Raw genomic sequence first — 19,133 nt, 5'->3', positions numbered from 1 at the left:
CCTAATCTGGCAGCTGGGGACCCTGGGGGAGGGGGTCAGGGAGCGGGAATCACACCCCGCAGCTGCCTATCTGGAGCCCTGGCAGAATTTAGGAATACGTCTCTGCCTTTCATCAGAGGATTACTGCAAGGATGCCATGCAACCCTCGCTGTGTCTCGGGAGTGCTTCTAGCAGAGAGAGCCAGAGGAGGAAGAGAAGCCAAAGAGAGAGGGCATTCGAGGCCAACCCCAGGTCCAGTGCCCTGGGATGGGGGTCATTACACCGAGGGGCAAAGCCTCGGGGAAGCAGCTGCTTTGACAGCTTGATGGAAATGAGGGTGGGGATGGAAGGAGAGATGGGGTTGGGAAACGGCAGGGATGGGTCCGTTGATACCAAATAAACAGAACTCCAAACCCGATGCCGAGGGTCAAACCCTGGCCAGCTCTGTCATTTCCCCAAAATGGGTCCCCTCTCCATCCAGGAGACCGCCTGTGCTGTCCACTTCCGCCTGGTTTTACCTGGAAGAGAACTTCAGAGGACTATGGAAGTGAAGCCCAAGAGATGAAGCCCTAGGACCTAGTCTGAGACACAAAACCCACGTTTACAGCTGTGAGTAGGAGCTAGTGATGTTCCTTTTAGCATCTGTCAGTGGTGGACATGGCACTTCTGAATCCTTCAGTCTCACTACTGCTCACGCCTGGGATTTTGCCAGGTCTCTGACAGGTAGGGGAGCAGACTCTGCTTCTCTCCTCCTGCTTTGTTCAAAGCCCACAGCCTCTCATAAGAGCAAGAACTCCTTCTTCCCCTGAGACCGGCTAAACATCATCACCTGATTGACAATCATGGTACTCTGATTATGGGCTTTCTATATGTTTCCTGGCTTCCTTATTATTCTTTTTACTTTTATTGAGAAATGAAAGTATTGGTTAAAAAAAAAATAGTCCACCCCCTTAATGACACCGCTTGGTGGGTCTATCCCTCCCCCAACCCTTTACACACATTTTTTCATTTGTTCAAGCTCAAGTTCTAGAAAAAGATACATGACGGCACTGTGTCTACAGCCAGGGCTTAAAAAAAAAGAAAGAAAGAAAGGAAAAAGAAAAGCACACCCAGATTACATTGTTTAGAACAACGGCAAAGTCTTTTTAAACATCACATGACCACACAGCTTATTCATTCTCTCTCCTCCTTGTCCCTTCTCTACACAGCTCTCTTCTTCGCCGTGGCTTGTTTCTCATCACTCCTGACTCATACCCCAGTACACAATCAAAGTATCCCCACCAAGCAGAAACCACAAGGGGATTTGAATAAAAAGAAAATGTCTCATGGCAAGAAACGAGTAAAAGGCAGAAAACGAAAGGCACTTCAAAATAGAAAAGATCAGGATTATTTAATAAGACCCGGTCCAGAGGCCACTTTTATTGCATTTCCTTGAAGATTTATCTAGTACACACTGGCCTCTTCTGAAGAATAAGATTGCTTCTGTCTCATGATTAATTTACAATGAAAAAGAAAAACAACCCACATTAAAAAAAAAAAAATCCCAAAATACAAAACCAAACCATTCTAACAATGCATGTGCCTGTTGTTAATCGTGTTTCACCATTAACTCTGCATATCCTGCTTGCCCAAACCTGATTTCTCTGTTTCTCTCTCTCTCTCTTTTTTTTTTTTTTTTGCGTGAAAAGCCCTATTTAATCCCCAAGGCATCCACGCTCCCCCCAAGAGAGGGCTGCCGCTGCCAGGGGCGGTCACTAGATGAGATAAAGCCAAGGGTCCTCGCTCCTCTCCCAAATGGAAGGCTTCGCTCAAGTCAAAACACAAGGGTGCGCGCTCAAGTCAGAGGGGCCTCAGCCTGATAGAAGCCTCCTCCCCGGGTTCATCTGGCTGCCAAGTCAGAGTTTCATGTCACACTTGCCCGTGTGATCACCACGGGCCACTCTCCATTCCCATCCTGCTCTCCACTCCTCGGCCAAGTCTCTGCTCCCCATGACTTGGTTTCCTCCTTCCAAAGATGCTCGTTATTTCCCAAGACAACAGCCATGGGCCAATCCATGCCACTGTGTACTGCCTTTGCTTAACCCCCAAACCAGCCCGTTGGGAGTGCACTGGAAATTCTTACCTTCAAGTCCCTAAGCCCTGTGTTTATTTTGGCTAAGTGAGCACTGCGGCTCTGAGGATATTTCATTTATATATTTTTTGCAAGAGAATATGACTGGCCTGTGAAGCTTCACGGTAAACACAGCCTCCAGGATAGCACATGTGCCCTGGTTTGTTTATTCTCTTACAGAAGCAAAGTGCTTAGCCACCTCACTTGTCCATCATGGACCCAGACGTGCGTGCTCACGCAGCATAGTGTCTGCAGCGGTGGCTGTCAGCCTCTAACCAGCCTTTCCTGCGAGCTTTGAGTCTCAACAATCAGTAAAAGTCACGTGAAACCACATAAGCAGGTCTCACTTTCCCAGCATCAACATTACCTTGGGTCCTGAAGGTTAGAACTTGAATTTCAACTGTAATCCAAGCCGTTCGCTTTTGATCTTAGCCTTCCTTTCAATACTTTAGACTTGCATTAACATAAATCTCACACCCAAAGAGCACCAACACAGGCACATGAAGACTCTTAATACTTTCGAAGGTGCAATGGGGAGAGGGGGTGGGGTCCAGGGAGGCGGGTGGCAGGGTGGGTGGCAGTGAGAAAGAAAGATATTCTGTGTAGGTCTGTCATTCCCCATTCCTCCTCCTCATCTACAGACTTAGAGCTGTGGGTGATGAGTGGCAAATTGGACGAGATGATTTGGAGTCAGGGAGCGCACGCAGCTAGGTGGCAAACCAGGAATTCATCTCTTTCTAGGCAGGAGCTGGACAGATTAATGAGGGTGAAGACAACGAGTCTAGACTTCAGATATAAAAATGACTTTCCTTATCTCTGAAATGCTGCCACCTGGGGCGTTAAGGCCAGCCAATACAAACAGGGCACAGTAACCCTCACGATTGTTTGCATAAAATAGGTTCTGTCATTAGGTGAGGGTGAGTGTCTCTGAGTGTGCCCAGGCCAACTCCAGTGAAGCACTTATAGAGGGGCGTCTTTTTTCTTTTTAGGACTGAACCTGCAGCACATGGAAGTTCCTGAGCTAGGGGTCCAATCAGAGCAGCAGCTGAGGCCTAGGCCACAGCCATGGCAACACCAGATCCAAGGCGCATCTGTGATCTATGCTGCAGCTTGTGGCAATGCCAGATGCTTGACCCACTGGTGGAGGTCAGGGATCGAACCTGCATCCTCACAGACACCATGTCGGGTTCTCAATGTGCTGAGGCACAACAGGAATTCCTAAAGGGGCTTCTAAATGCTTAGCCTTGGAACCTGGGTGTCAATGAAGAGGACTGCAAAGAGGGCGAGACGTGGAATCTGCTGCCTTAAGCAGGACAGACATTAGCACCCCCAAGCCTGGCGGTCTTTCTTCTCTCCCGGGACAAGGCAAGCATCCTACATTCCTCTCTCTTTGCTCTGCTCTCTCTTTTACTCTCTTAGGGAGAAATGCCCTTTTCTGTGGCTCAGTCCTGTGTTTCAAGAGCTTTAACTCCAGTCACCAAATGTGCTTCCTTCTTCCTTTTATCAGACACCAGCTCCTGAATTCTGCAGCTTTTCCTCCTTAGGATTATCATTCCTGTGTTTTTCCCCCAACTTTCGTCCCTCACACAACTGCCTGCCAGTGTACCTCCCCGAGGGTTAATTGAGACCGCTGCCTTGCTACCCTGTAACTGGAAAGAAAGCATCTTTGGGCAAAAATAAATCATTGCCACCTCATTTCACTTTTAATTTACTACTGATTTTTTTTTTTTTTGTTCCGTCTCCCCACAGCCTCTCCATTCTCACCACTCATGCATTTTCAGCCTCATTGCTCTCCGTTGGACAATGCGAGGCTGAAAGGTTTATCTGTAACCTATTTGTCTCTATTATAGGTTTCTAAACTTTAATTAAACAAGAGACAGTGAGGATCTCAATCCGCCTTTCCCCGCCTCTACAGGTGTTGTTGGCGCCATCTAGCGGTGAAAAAGGTGGCATCTATTTTCTCTTAAAAGCTTTGTCAACTTTGGAGGTTTACTGCCTCCACGAAATTCACATCACTTGGGGGGAAAGGAAAAGGCATGCAGAAATTTATTACAAAAAAAAATTTTTTTTTTTACCTTTAAAATTCTCACCTGCAAAAGCTGAGATGGGTTCTGGAAAAAGAAACAGAAAAAAACGTTGAGTTAGATAAGGGGAAGAAAGAAGGTGAACACGGGGTATGGTGAAGAGGAGTTTCCTCGAGCTTTTTTGTCCTACCCCATGGAAAGGATCCCAGGTTCTCTACAGGCTCTAGCCCATGTCCAACACATCATTATCATGGAGGCCAGGTGGGTGGGGAAAAGATTCTCAAAGTTGCTTGGGAACAAAAAGTCCTTTATAGCATAATGGGTCCCCGAAGCATTGTAATCAGTCACTTACCACTGATTACTTTCTCAGAGCCTGGATTACTTTTAGATGCCCGGCCTGCAGAGCTGCCTGAAGGGACTAGGGTGGTCCCAGGTGCTTCTGATATCATCAGCCCCACACACACACCCGGGACCCAAGTGCCAAGAAAAGCACTTGGTGAGTTATTACAGTCACTCTGCAGACTGGAAGTTGGTCTCCTTCCTTCTCAGGATTCCCTCTTGCTTTGGGGAATGTCCATGGCTCTGATGGGAGATGGCCCTTGGGGTGAACTAGGTGAAATACATGCATCTCAGGTGGGCTGGCTGCTCAGCACTTCTGCCCAAGGTGACAGTGTCCTTCCCGTGCTGGTCACCTGACATGCAACGTTTAATCCTACAACTTTGGGACCTGAGGCATTAGACGTATTAGCTTCAAAGCAAGATCGAAACTCTGACACTACATGCCATGGTTTGCCCTGCCATTCATTCATGTAAAAGAACGACTTGGGTAATTGTGTTATCACTCTGATATAACGTATGTACTATTTTTGCTCACCAGCGAAGGCTTCCATTAAATCCATCAAACCTTTCCAGCATGTAATTCTGACTGGCAGTTGCTCTTGTCCTCCAGCATTTTTTTTGCTAAAAGCTGGAGCCTGATGATGGGGTCTTGGCACCCTGAATCTCCATATCCTCAGTGCATGTCTATTTCGGAATGGGAGTGGGGACAGAAGCCCTCCCCTCATCTCACACCTCTCCCGTCCTGAATGCAGCCTAAGACACAGCTGCATTCCCCCCTGGCCTCCTGCACAGACTGGCACTGCCCCACCCACTGGGTAACAGCTGTGTTTGAAAATGATGTGCAGTCTCCTCTTATACATCCCAGCCCTTGGAAGAGCCACGAAGAGACAGATATTCACGTACCCATACAGTTCTCCAGTGGGACATCGGTGCTTATCCGAATGTCATCAATGGCAATTTCTCCTGAACGTCCTTTTCCGATAACTCCCTCGAACACAATCTAGAAGCCAAAAGAAAAAGAGTCATGGTTAACTGAGCTTGCTGGCCCGAACAGTGCAATGATTTCCAATTTTCTGTTAACTGCAGCTTAAGGTGTGTGCGCGTATGTGTGTGTTACTGCACCTGGTACACATCTGTGGACCACATGGCCATGGCGCTTGAAATCTTAATTTAAAAAGAGTTGGTTCAAATTAAAGGCATATTTGAAGGGATTAATATAGATATATATATATACATATGTATGTGTGTATATATACGTATGAAAGTGATGGATATTGTTGTCCAGTAATTAGGAGGTATTGACTAAAAGGACCACAATCAGAGCATGCTTAAAGGAGAGCTGGAATTTCCGTAGCTGCTGTTGATGTTTTTCCCTCATGAATCTTTCAAATGCCCAATCCAGGCATTTGGAAACTCAGAGGACTTGAGCAGGACGGGGGAAGGGAAGAAATGCAGTAGACAGGTTTGATTCACTTTGGGGGGTAATGCTGGCTTGTGGCTCCATTATTACAACTAGAAGGGAAGTGCCTTTCCCTCCCCACTAGTTTACTGAATACCTCCTATGTGCCAGGCACCAGGACAGTTACAAAAGCCCTGCCCGGAGAATCTCACCACCTTTCTGTGAGACAAAAATGCCAACAGGAGAACAGATACTGACTCACAGATGCTGAAAAAACTTGATTTCCAAAGGAGGCAGTTTGGGGGCGGGGAGAGGGTGGGGGGATGTGTTGGGGGCGTGGGATGGAAATCCTCTAAAATTGGATTGTGATCATCCCTGTACAACTATAAATGTAATAAATTCATTGAGTAATAAAAAATGATAAAAATAAAAAATAAAAAATGTAAAAAACAACATGCCAACAGGTGCTGACAATACAGTGCTCTGAACACAGGAGATTGCATTTGAATGGGAAGGCGGGTGGGGGCGGGGAGGAGCTCAGGATGCCTTAGGGGTCCGGGCGAGCGAGCAGGACTGCAGGCTGCACACGGAGCCCCTCTGCTCTGTGGTCTCCAGGCAGCCCTCACTCTCGCCCTCCCCGGGTTCTCTCCGCAAACGAGAGCACACGTCCTCTGGCAAGCTGAGCGAGCAGTTGGCCGCCTCACCAGCCATCTGTTGCTGCTTCTCGTCTGGGGAGGAGCAGGTTAATGCTTTGGCTGGTTCTCAGTCACCTCTTCCACAGCGTGCCTACTCCTACCCAAGTTTCAGCCACAGCTGCCTGTCCCCATCTGTGCCTCGGTCTCTTGCTCTGTGGGGGCAGAGATAATAGAACTCAGCTCCTGGAGCTGGTGGGAGAGAAACCACTCACTTAGGAGTCGCTCTGGTCTGCTGGCCCCTGAGCACATACAGCTACCCTCCCCTTTCCGTGTTCACACTCGCTGGGCCAGGGCTAGGAGGCTGCTCCCCTCTCCTCCTCCTGGGAGTCTGAGGGGCTCTACAGGCCTCTTCCCTTGCGTGTGGAGGGTTTGTTTGTTTGTTTCCCTGGCTTCTGTGTCCCTTTGTCAGCCTACCTGGTAGCAATCTAAAATAAAATGGAGAGAAGAAACATTTGTTGGAGAAGATTTCAGCAATATAAAAGGCAATAAGAGGAACAAAGAAGCTAGTCTGGGGGTAGAGATAGGCACATTCTGAATAACAAATAAGAGTGTCATTTAGTTGCCATGGTAACGTGAGAAACACAATGAAAACAGCGGCGCTTAACCGCGTTCCCTAATGATGAATGGGCACGGCCCTTTGAAATACTGAAATACAGATCACAACGATCCCCTTGGATCTCCGTATCGTCTCGGGTCGCCACCCCACCTGGTACTCCATGTCGTAGCTGGGCAAGATGATCCGCCCGTGTTTCCACTCGCTGCCCTGGTCCTCGCGGATGACCCAGAGGAGCTTGCTCTCTTGGCTGGCCTCGCGCACCACCTGCAGCGCCACCCCGCGGCCGCCCGTGGCTTGGTACTGAAACTCCATGCACACGGGGCTCCTGGGCAGGTGGACGGGCGGGCTGATGAGCCGCGCGTACTGGCCCTCTCTCCGGCCATCACTCTGCAGCCGCAAGAAATTCCGGTCATCTGCGGGGGACACAAACCCAAACAGAGGTTCCTGGTAAATGCCTGGGGGAGAGAGACACCAGTTGGCAGTTGTGGCCCATGTGGCCGAAAGCTGGGAGAGTTTGGGTGTCTTTTGTTTATTCATGGACGTGTGTGTCCCACTTTTAAGGCTCCTTCAGAGCCGTGATTCGAATGCTGCATCCGCTTGAAGCCCTTTCTTGAGTATTGCATCAAGTAGGTACCCCCTGCCTATTTCCCTGCTTTGCTTCTTTTGTGCTTTTTACATATGGCAGCCGGTGGGCGTCATTGGCCTTTATGTCTTGACTGGTTTATTTGTGCTTGTCTTTTCCCCCTAGATTTTGAGAGGAAGGCCAGACCCACGTTTTATTCATCCATGGTTTACCCAGAGGGCCAGTGCACTCTCATGAACTGAATAAGAAGGGGATGAAGTGGATGCTAGACTAGAGGATGATTCTGGCCAGGTGGTTTATGCTTCAAGCCTTTATAATCTTGGCTGGGCGCTGTCCAAATGAAAGACATTTAAAACCTTCTGTCTCCAGCAGTGCTACTAGATGATGCCTGGCCTAGTAAATGCAACTGGAAGCCCAGCATCGAACTTCGAGCAGAACGAGGAATGGTGGCTGAGGGAATGGTGGCTGAGGAGGGGTGATCCAGGTGGCCTGTTCCTCACTCTCGCTTCCCTGCATTGGCCTTTCTTAGAGAGCCAGGCAAACGCAGCCCCAGTGAGAGAGGTGCTGTCATCATCACTAACAAAGGCTATGGGTTTAGCAGAGAACATACACATACTGGGAAATTAAGGTTTCACCCAGACAAATGTTGTTTGAAGAACATATCTTTCAGCTGATTAGATTTTATTTATTTATTTCTGATTTTTTTTTTTTTTAAGGGCCGCACCCATGGCACATGGAGGTCCCCAGGCTAGGGGTCCAATCAGAGTTGTAGCTACCAGCCTATGCCACAGCCACAGCAATGCCAGATCTGAGCTGTGTCTGCAACCTACAACACAGCCATGCCGGATCCTTAACCCACTGAGCGAGGCCAGGGATCAAACCCGCAACCTCGTGGTTCCTAGTGGGATTCGTTTTTCCTGCGCCATGATGGGAACTCCTGATTAGCTTTTACATACATCAGTACTCTGTGGGAGACCGAGTTCCTATTCCTGCTGGCAGGCCCCATGCCTTGTAGACATAGGTGTGGGGACCTGTACCAGCAAATCCAGCTCAGGGAGGAGCATGGCGGCCACTTGCCCAGAGAATAAGATGGCCTTTGAGGAGAAAACCTCACTGCCTCCTTTTGGCCCTGAAACATCTTCTGTTGAACACTTCTGCAAGACGGCGGGGGCACTTCTGCGCCACCTCCACAGCACATCAGGCACCTCAAGATCATGTTAATCTGAGACTCTGTACAGCGTTTTCTTCCTCCCCAGGGACTGTGGTGAACATACTGGGCCTGCCAGGGAAGGAGAGGCGAGGACTCCAGAGCCCAGAATCAACAGGGCGCGCCTGGACCACTGGTTTGCTGTTGTTATTCCTGCTGATGTCATCTTTCTAGTGAGAGCGGAGCCTGTGACAGTCTTCCCATCAATGGCCCAGGAACAGCTCCTTCCTCCCCTCCTCCTGACCCCCTCTCTTCCTCTTCCCCGTCTCCCTGAAGCCCATTCAGGTTAGATTCTCCAGGACTATTGCTCTAGAAGCTACCCACCCCTGGAGTCAAATTAGACCAGTTTAGGGATTCTAGTTTGTGTCTCCTTAACCATCCAGAAGCACATTGGTCTAACCCCCCCCAACATGGGACCTCTTCAAGGCCAAAGTCAGCACAGATCAGCAGGCAGCTGTCTACAGCAGGGAATTTTAATGATGGTGATCTGCTGAGGAGACACTGGTGCCACAACCAGATACTCAAAGATCTTCCACACCTATGCTCTCCTATCAGATCTCATTACTACCGCTATTAATGATAATAATTGTAAGTCACATTTGCATAATGCTGTACAGGTTACAAAGCATGTTGATATGCACTCATAATTTAATCATTGCTATATGCTTATGAGCTAGGTCTTATTAATCTTTGCACAGGATGCAGAAACGGAGGCTCAGAAAGGTTCAAGTGGCTTGTCCAAGGTGGAGTGACTAGAGAGCAGCAGGGCTGGCCTTGACTTTGGGTTTCCCCACCTTCACACAGCAGGCCCCTCACCACAGCTGTGCCCCCAGTTCTTCGTCCCAAGTCCTTGCAATCAATCACACTCTATTCAAAGCAAAACGGCTTCTCTACTGGGTGCTGTTCCCCTTTCTCCTCTTACTGGTAATTCTCCACCATCCCCACCCCATCACCCCCACCTCCACCTACCCCATTTCCTCGGTGGGTTCTTCTCCTAACCATGCTGGCACATTTCTTCTTTTATTTTTTTGTCTTTTTAGGGCTGCACCTGCAGCATATGGAGGTTCCCAGGCCAGGGGTCGAATCAGAGCTGTGGCTACCGGCCTATGCCACAGCCACAGCAACATGGGATCCAAGAGCCACGTCTGCAACCCAAACCACAGCTCACAGCAATGCCAGGTCTTAAACCCACTGAACTGGGCCAGGGATTGAACCCACAACCTCATGGTTACTAGTTGGGTTCGTTAACCACTGAGCCACGATGGGAACTCCTAACCATGCTGGCATATTTCAACATTAATTCACTTCTTTTCTCAACACGTCGAGCATTCACCTGCTGTACCACTGATTTTACCTTGTTTTTGAAAAGACTTGAGGCCCTTGTGCATGCGTTTCAGCAGGTAACCACCTGCTGCCTCGTTCTGTAACTTAACTGGTTCAGTGTGTCTTTCTTATCGCCCCCGTTAGACCCTAACGACCTGGTCTTACACATAGAAGGGTTAATGCTCTTTCTGCCCCTTGACAGTGACAGATATACGCCACTACTCAGGAAAATTTTGTTCCCGTGAATGAATGACACACACATGTATAAAGGATGCGATGAGGCTGTCTGTTGGAAGCAAGATCAGAGGGGAAGTCGGCTAGCCTCTGGTAATCCCTCAGGTTCACATAATCTCTTCACAGTTCCTGCCCATTCTCCTGAGCCAAGGCCCTTTTCAGAGGTGAGGCGATTTTTTTTTTCCCAGACTTTCCTTAAGAAACATCGATACTGAAATATGAATATGTATAAATACAAATGCACAATAACTTTGGCAAAGGGACTATACCTACAACCAAACAGGGTGACCCATAGAAGCATCGAGTCCGCTGAACCGCCCGTGAGAAGCCCCCAAAAGCTCCCGCGCCCCAGTCATTTCCAAGCTTTGACTGTTTCCACCTCACACACAGAGGAAACCAGATTTCGGAGACATTATTCAGCCTTCTTCCTTCACAGTTTCACAAATAAGACCCAGTGGCTGCCTGAAAATTGCTTGGCAGAAATACTGTCACTTGTGTGAATTTACATTCTTAAGCAGCAGGGGAATCATAGCATAATGGTTAGAATTTAGTAAGTAAAATGTGTGTGGAGGTGCAAAGAGCCCAGCCGGCTGGATTTTATCCGGGTCTGTCTTATTTACCCGTCCTGTTGCTGAAACTTCAGGCACGCTTAGGCTAAAGGTTTCACAGACGGCCTCCCCCCGGGGGCTTGAGTGGACCCCCCTCCCCCTTTTCCCCCCACTTTCCTCTCTGCTCTCCTCTCTCTCTCACAATAAGATGATAATCGCTGTGCATGATTTAAAGGACCCCTGGAAGACCAGGGAGTTAATGCTGGTGGCGTGCTAAGCACGAGCAGCTGAAGGATCATAATTCAGTGCTGACATCTGAGCTAATCCACTAGTTTGCAGAATCTCAAGACAAGCAGGCCTCCGAATTTCACTTAGCTAAATCATTTGTGCCCCACTTGTCTGTTAAGTGCTATGAGCTCGAGGGAAGAAAGATGATATGTAAATTTAAGGAATTAGCCGTAGACATCAGTCAGAGGGACGCTGAGCTGCAAAATGTCCCTGCCTGTCACTGAGAAAGGACTGATTAGAAGCAGGACATCATGAAGGAATGGCATTGGCCAGGAAAAGCCCAGGGAGGGGGAGAGGAAGAGCGGGGGCATGAGAACTGACGTCCGTGGAGCACTTCGAGGTGCTGGCGCTCACACCAGGGGCTTTGGTGCCTTATGTAGTCTTCCCTGTGCACTAAGTGTTACGTTCTCTGCTTTTACCACAAAGAAAAAGGAGGCTCTGAGAGCTGAAGTCACAGATGCCCAGAGAATGATGTGAGTGGGATTCGTGGCTTGAGTAAAATCGCCAAAGCCTCGCCTCTTTCCGGGCTGGAATCCTAATGCTCGCTCATCTCTTAAAGCCTCAGTCTTCCCATCTGCAAAATGGGTAGAATAACAGTCATACCGATAGGGTTGTAAGGAGGGGTAAATGGAAAGAGCCCTGTAAAGTGCTTTGCATGGGAACAGGGACACACAGAAGAAGCTCCGTAAAAGCTATGACCTGTATTTCTACTATGATTACTACACACACTGCCTCCAGTGCTTGCCTTTTTGGGTTTTTTTTTTTTTTTAGGAAAAAATAGTCAAAAGAGCACCAATAACCCAGAAGACCAATCTAAGACTCAAAGGAAGTAACATTTGGCTCAAGGATGGTAAAGATGTTCTCTGAAATGAGATGGTTCCCAAATCCATCCTAACTCCAGAAACCAGCCAGCCCCAAGTTGTACACCAGCACGGTTTTACCATGTCTCTTGGGTCAATCTACAGTAGATGAAATAAAATAATACATACTTTTTTTTTTTGGTCTTTTTTAGGGCCTCACCCATGGCATATGGAGGTTCCCAGGCTAGGGGTCCAATTGGAACTACAGCCGCTGGCCTATGCCACAGCCACAGCAACACCAGATCCGAGCTGTATCTGCGACTTACACCACAGCTCACAGCAACGCCAGATCCTTAACCCACTGAGCGAGGCCAGGGATTGAACCCGCAACCTCATGGTTCCCAATCAGATTTGTTTCTGCTGTGCCATGACGGGAACTCCAAATAATACATATTCTGGAATAAGAGTGGGACCTCAAAAGATCGTCGAGATGGGGCCAGCCCTGCTGCCCTGAGGAACCACGCTGAACACATCCCCAGAATAGCTGTTCACCCTTTGCTTTAAATTCTCCAGAAGAGGAGCTTCCAGAAACCAAGTAAGTCAGCAATGTGTTTTCTGGGTCACAGCCCTAACTGTCCAAAATTTCTTAAATTCAGTTTTCAGCTTTCCTGCTGTCCCCCTCCTTTTCCTGATGGAGTGCAGCCAATCTTTGTCCTCCGACGTAGAAACATTTTCACTCATGAAGAATTAAGACCCTGGTCTTTGTTTCCTCAGGAAACACAACCCTTGTCTCTGTGAATGTCCACTTTTCAGGCCTTTGGTTGTGGCCACTGACCCGCCTTCACACCAAGTGCTTCAGTTCTTTTAAGACATGGTCCCCCCAACTGTGCTGTGAGAGAAGCACTGTGCTATCCATGACATTTGTTCTTCTGGAATATTCTAACGTATGGCTCACCACTGCCAAACACAGGGGAAGTTTTACGCCAACAGTGGCTGTTGATTACTTGATAGAGCAAAGGGTTGACATGGCACGGGCAGGCTGCTTTACTGGACTGCTTAGACTTTAGGGGAAAAGCCCTCTGGATTGTTAGGAGGTCCCCCCAAATGGCAACTGACTGACTAAGAACCAGCCCTGGAGGCTGTCCTGTTCTTGTTGCCCATGGCAGTACTGTCAGCAAGGGAGAGCTTCCAACAACAACAGCAGCAAAAACAATGCAGAGGAAATACATTTAGTCACAGAAAGAAAAGGAAGAAAATACATCCCAGAGATACAATCCCTTTCCTGCTGGACCTGACCTACTTGGGAGGCACTTTGCTGAGACCCTGACTCAAAACATCTGTTGTTGCCCAGGACACGGGGAAAGCAAATCGCAAGGGAATGAACAACAGGAGTTGAAAAGGGCAGAGAGGAAGTGCAGAGGACAAGGTCATTTGGGCGTCTTAACCGGCTGCTGTCTCTAGAAAGGGTCTCCTGACATTTCACCTGGCGATTTACAACCACATCTGGCTTCAGCTGCCTGAGTGTCAGGGGATCACGTGACCTGCTTCTGGCCCAACAGCAATGGAATCAGTTGTGCCGACACCTCAACCAAACCCTGCGATAAATCACCAATCTGATCCCCTGGCTATCGCGAAGCCAAACACACCATCTGTCCAACACACACATCTCCTGGCTAACACCTTGCCCTCCTACTAGAACAGCCATCTGAAAGAATATTTAGTGCTGCAGGAGACCAAGTCTCTTTGTATAGGTCATGCTTAAAACATGAGTCAGCCCCTCGGCTGGCCTCCCAAGGTCAGCCTATCTCTGCGAAGGTCCTTAAATTAACAACTGGTTAAAGGAAACATTGACTTTGGATGAACCTAGCAGGATGTTCTCAAGGTTTACAACTGACCATCTTGTGGCCATTTGGGATTTCAGGTCTGGGCTTTGCAGGAGTCTACCTAGAGCTGTTTTAGGGGTACGTCAGCTTTCATGGCGGTTTGCAGTGGGGTCAGTCTTGTTATCCCTCTGCCCCTTCATTATCAAGCTACACACTCCACCAGTTATGACTTTGAGAAAAAAATGAATAATGGCTTCTCCTCTCTGCTGCTGTCTTTTCTACAAAGCCAGAGAGGTTTTCCTTCCTCCTTTCCTTCAAAAAGGGCCTCTGTACTTTCTTCTTCCAGCTGAAATTATTCGGAATACTGGCTTTCTTTTAGCCAAGCTGTTCCTGGTCTTTAATTATCTAGCATGGTCTAAGCCTGGGAAGTTCCCATCTGCATTCGTTGTGGTTGTGCCCCGGCCAAGCCACAGCAACCTCTTTCCGAAGGCAGTTCAAGCTAATGCCAACCAGTGTCTGGGGTGTCTGCCACCATCAGTCCCATCTATGAGGAAGGTCTTTTGAGATCAGAGAATTTCATCTTAATTCACAGAACCATTGTGAACTCACCACCCCAACTCAAGCGCATTGTAAGCAAGTTGAGTCATCAATTATTTCCTTTCATTTCTTTGTGACCATCTACACACCATGCCCACCCGCACTTGATCCTCTTGTGTGTATGTCCCCCAGGGAATCACAGCTTTGGTCCTCCACTCGTGGGGTTTAGTCAGTGGCCCGATCTTCATGCACACAGCCCTCGAAGAAGTCAGCAGGCCTACCACTTACATCTGAATGCAACAGCTGCCAGTTGTAAAATTTGGCTATTTCAGAACATTGTAGTCTTGACTTACTCTCACTCGGACCTGCTTTTGCATCCAGAGTAAAGGTTCTGGTTTCTCAATCCAACATACACATAAATGCTAGTCAGCCAAAGCTCTGGCCTTTGATAAAGGCGTACCATTCCAAATAGCCTTGGCCTGTTTTCTTTGTATCACTTCCATGACTGGAAGTTGTTGAAGTAATACCGTCATCATACTTCATGAGGACAAGAAATATACCAAAAAACACCTATTTAGGGGCGACTCTACACTTGCAGATTCTGAAACTGACCTGGCATCATGCCCTCTATCTCCAGGCTTCCTGTCTCATTCTTGATGATGATGATCATAACGGTAACGATTATTGATATTACTTAGTATTTATTCTTTTTGATGGACTGAAATAGCTCCTGGACTGTCTAATGCTATGTAACTTGCTTACTTTCCTATGGCTGCTCACTAAGGTGGAATGACACAGTGACAACACTACCAGCCACTGAACACACTCACCAAGGGATCAGAGAGAAGGCACATTCATCCCCCTAATTATCTGCCTTTAGGTTTACACCCAACCAAGGAGCAACAGCATCAGTAAGGGCCCTGGAAATTACTCTTAAGTTCATGCCAAAAGGTGCTCCAGCTGGGCTGACCAAGACAGCATCCTGTGACGGTGGCGCCTTCTCTATCTGTGCCGTCCCACACAGAGTGGGTACTGTGTCCTTGGCACATGGCTGGTGTGATGGAGGAACTGACATTTTATCTGCATTTAATTTAATTAATTTATTTATTTGCTTTTTAGGGCTGCACCCACGGCATATGGAAGTTCCCAGGCTAGGGGTCGAATCAGAGCTGTTGCTTCCGGCCTACACCACAGCCACAGCAATGTGGGATCCAAGCCGTGTCTGTGACCTACACCACGGCTCATGGCAATGCTGGATCCTTAATCCACTCAGCGAGGCTAGGGATTGAACCCACATCCCCATGGATACTAGTCATATTTGTTACCCCTGAGCCACAAGGGGAACTCCTATCTGTATTAAATTTTAATTCATTAAAATTAAAATAGCCACTTATGGCTCGCAGCTACCGTGCTAAACAGGGCAGCTCTAGACACACGGGCTCACCATAGCATCTCGAGGAGGTTGTGCCTTGTTTCTTAAAGACCTCAGTCTGATCTTCCTCAAAATTCTGTTTCTGTGCAATGCACTTGAGAATGTCCATAGGAGGTACAGTGGCTTTCACTAGGGAAGACATTTCCTGTGTCATTGTCATTACGGAGCAAAGGCAAAGTACCTTCTGGGAGGACATAGTACTGCCCCCACCCCCAGCCACCAGGGGTCAGTGAATTCGGCACAGGGTCCCCAGGGGCTGGTATGAACACACTCCAAGCCTCTAAGCCACAAGCAAAAAGCTAAAAAAAGAAATTCCGAGTGTCTTGAAAGACTATCTTGAAAAACAAAAACAGTGGAATAAAACCAGTGGGTGTCTTGTTCAGCCTTAAGCAACCATTACCACTAGCCCAAAGAACAGAACTAATTGCTTACTTAAAAGGAAAAGAAAAAAACAAAACACGAGAAAAGAACTAAATCAGAAAACATCTCAGGAATGCAAGTAGTTTCCACAGACACTTCTAATCAAATAGCCTGTGTATGAAATTTCAACTTGGCTATTTCCTTTCTTCTTTCCTCCCTTCTCCCTCCACACTTGACGGAGACACCTCCTTTCTTAAGGGTAATTACGTCTGTTTATCTATCTAATAAGGGGATAAACACAGGGCACACGTCTCGTAAAGAGCAGAGATGTCTCCTCTTTGCGGAGTGGTGAAGTGTGGGTGACACAGCGGCTTTCAGGTTTGACTTGGAAGGTCCTGAGACTCTGAACCCATTAGCATTTGCCCTGCCCCTAGCCAAGCACAGCTGTTTCCTTTCTCCCAACTGCTCCCCTCAGGGCCCCCATTTTTTTTTTTTTTTTTTTTGAGGAAGAAAGGACCACCCTGAACAGAAAGGGCTTTCTGTCTCCTCCTGCTTAAAGCCCAGGATCATATTTTGTAAGGAGAAGGAACATGGGAACTATCATGAATGATCTTTGAAACCATCAGAGGATGGACAGAAGGGCTCTGAGAACAATATTATGATTTTGTTTTCTGGAGGCAGCGTCTAAGTGCCACTTTCCCAAACTTCAGGGCTTCCTCTGGAAGGGGAAAAGAATTATTTTCTTTCTGGATGTCTTAAGGGAGAAACACCATTAGATCTAGCCGTTCCTTCTGGCCCCGATTTTCTTTCTGTCCCCAGCCAGCCAGCCAGCCAGCCAGCCAGCCAGCCAGCCAAAGGTTGGACCTCTGCCCGTCCTGTGAGATTGCTCTGAAAAGCGCTCCCAAACCGCAGGGTGTAATGAATCAAGGAGAATGAGGGCAAGGATGAGGGTTCCCAGCCAGTAGCCGGGGGCCACGACGGGGCATCAGGTGAGGGTGAGGGCTGGGCGAGGAGGGGGCAGGGGGACGTGTCAAAAGGAGAGTAACTTAAGCTCTCCCCAAAGTGTCACTTGCTAATTGGTAGCCTTGGAGCCTGGACAGGGCTGACCTCAGGCATTCTTAGAGAAAATCTGCTCAGAAGAGTGTAAGAGAGGAGGCTGAATTTTTAGAAAGGTGCTGAGGATGGATGCTGAATAAGGAGCAGTAAACCCTCTCTTGCTCTATCATTTACATCTCTTTGCCCAAAGCGCCTTTGCCGAACTTCCCTCTTACATGCACTATGCACACGCAAGTGTGAGCACACACCACACGCAGAAACCACAAACACACTCAAACACAAACATGCGGACATACCCAAACACATACACATAGATTCGCACGCAAACGTAGACACAAACACACACAGATTCACACATGCATGTAAACCAAACACATGCGTATACATATTTATAAACACACATCTACACATAAAATCACAACATGTGCCCATACGCAAACCCACAAATACCTTGAGAGAGAAACACAAACACAAACACATACACACAACTCACAAACACATACATATAAATGCTATGCAAACACACACACGCACATACCCCACAAACCTTCTTTATGTTCAGATCAAAAGTGGGGGTTGGGAAAAACAAGCAATTAATTGGGCCAAGTCTCAAAGGAGAGGAAATGAAATGAAAAAATCCAGGCTGGGTTATAAAAATAAGTATTTTTTTTTTCCAACGTGCAGGAGTCTCATTATATTAATTAAACATTATTGCAGTGAACGAGAGGGGGGGAGGGTGATTAAGGCTGGGACGAGGGTAAGTGTTCTCTCCTGTTGCCCGAGGCCGTGGTGATCTTCAGATATTAATCTCTCTGAGCACTCAAATGCTGAAGAGATAAACACTTGAAATATGAAAATGTTTTTCTCTAGAGCAGACGCTGTGACCCTCCGGGAAAGCGAACGCAGGCTGTGTCAGGAGGCGGCCCGCAGAGCTCTCCCAGCGTCTGTCCCACTGCCATCCCCTGGGGACAGGGGACATGGCCAGTCTTTGGGGTGAGGGGCAGCAGAGCAGCTCTGGGGGACTCTCCAGAAGGGGAGGTCCCTCCCTCCTTTCATTCTCTAGTCAGGCAACATATGATCGTCTGATTTCCAGAATTAACCCCTTTCCTCTCAAACGCTTATGGGAGTCTAAGATCCAGGAACACTGAAAGCTAATGTGTGGTATGCTGGAGCGAGATGGGCCTGAGGGAGCCCCTTGTGAGCTTTTCTGGGATTTTGCAAGGCAGCTGTTAAATGGGAGCATTCTTTAAAATGAAATGATATAGGAGTTCCTGTCGTGGCTCAGTGGTTAAAGAATCCGACTAGGAACTATGAGGTTGTGGGTTCGATCCTTGGCCTTGCTCAGTGGGTTAAGGACCCGGCGTTGCCGTGAGCTGTGGTGTAGGTTGCAGACGCGGCTGGGATCCCGAGTTGCTGTGGCTCTGGCGTAGGCTGGAGGCTACAGCTCCGATTCAACCCCTAGCCTGGGAACCTCCATATGCCGCGGGAGCAGCTCGAGAAAAGGCAAAAAGACAAAAAAAAAAAAAGAAAAAGAAAAAGAAATGATATAAAGTTATAATGAAATGAATTATATTAAAAATGAAAGAAATTCCTCCAATGCAACAACACTCCCTAATTATTTTAATATGTTTTACCAGCATTTATATCTATTGTAAGGGCAGGATGGAAAGAAGCCCTCCGAGGCTATGTTACTGCACTTCTGGACTCCACCTCCGATGATGTCACGTTGGTTGCTCCCATCCAACCACAGTGGCAGGGTTTACACTGGGGGGAGTGGCAGACATTACAAAGCAGACACATATATCTTTTAAAACTTGGAGAGCTGGTTGTTAAACATTTA

General features: G+C 47.9%; 1 protein-coding gene across 4 annotated transcripts in view; it reads right to left on the bottom strand.

Moving 5' to 3' along the window:
* Positions 1-19,133, bottom strand: part of NRP2 (neuropilin 2) — a 118,484-nt gene that overhangs the window by 27,714 nt on the left and 71,637 nt on the right. For 2 of the 4 annotated variants that reach the window (XM_021076239.2, XM_021076241.2), the window contains exons 13-15: positions 7,253-7,515; positions 5,356-5,452; positions 4,165-4,200 (exon numbers count right to left, since the gene is read on the bottom strand). In XM_021076239.2, the coding sequence (XP_020931898.1) occupies positions 4,165-4,200; positions 5,356-5,452; positions 7,253-7,515 (396 nt within the window). The remainder of the gene's footprint in view (positions 1-4,164; positions 4,201-5,355; positions 5,453-7,252; positions 7,516-19,133) is intronic. The other 2 variants (XM_021076240.2, XM_021076242.2) reach the window with 1 other exon arrangement.

This window comes from Sus scrofa, chromosome 15 (assembly GCF_054392235.1).
Source record: "Sus scrofa isolate SSC_HxYL_T2T_F1_AM1 chromosome 15, Sscrofa_HxYL_maternal_Yorkshire_Landrace_v2.0, whole genome shotgun sequence".
NCBI classification, from domain to species: Eukaryota; Metazoa; Chordata; class Mammalia; order Artiodactyla; family Suidae; genus Sus; species Sus scrofa.
Note: the sequence above shows the minus strand (reverse complement) of the source record. Positions and strands in the feature narration are given on the sequence as shown.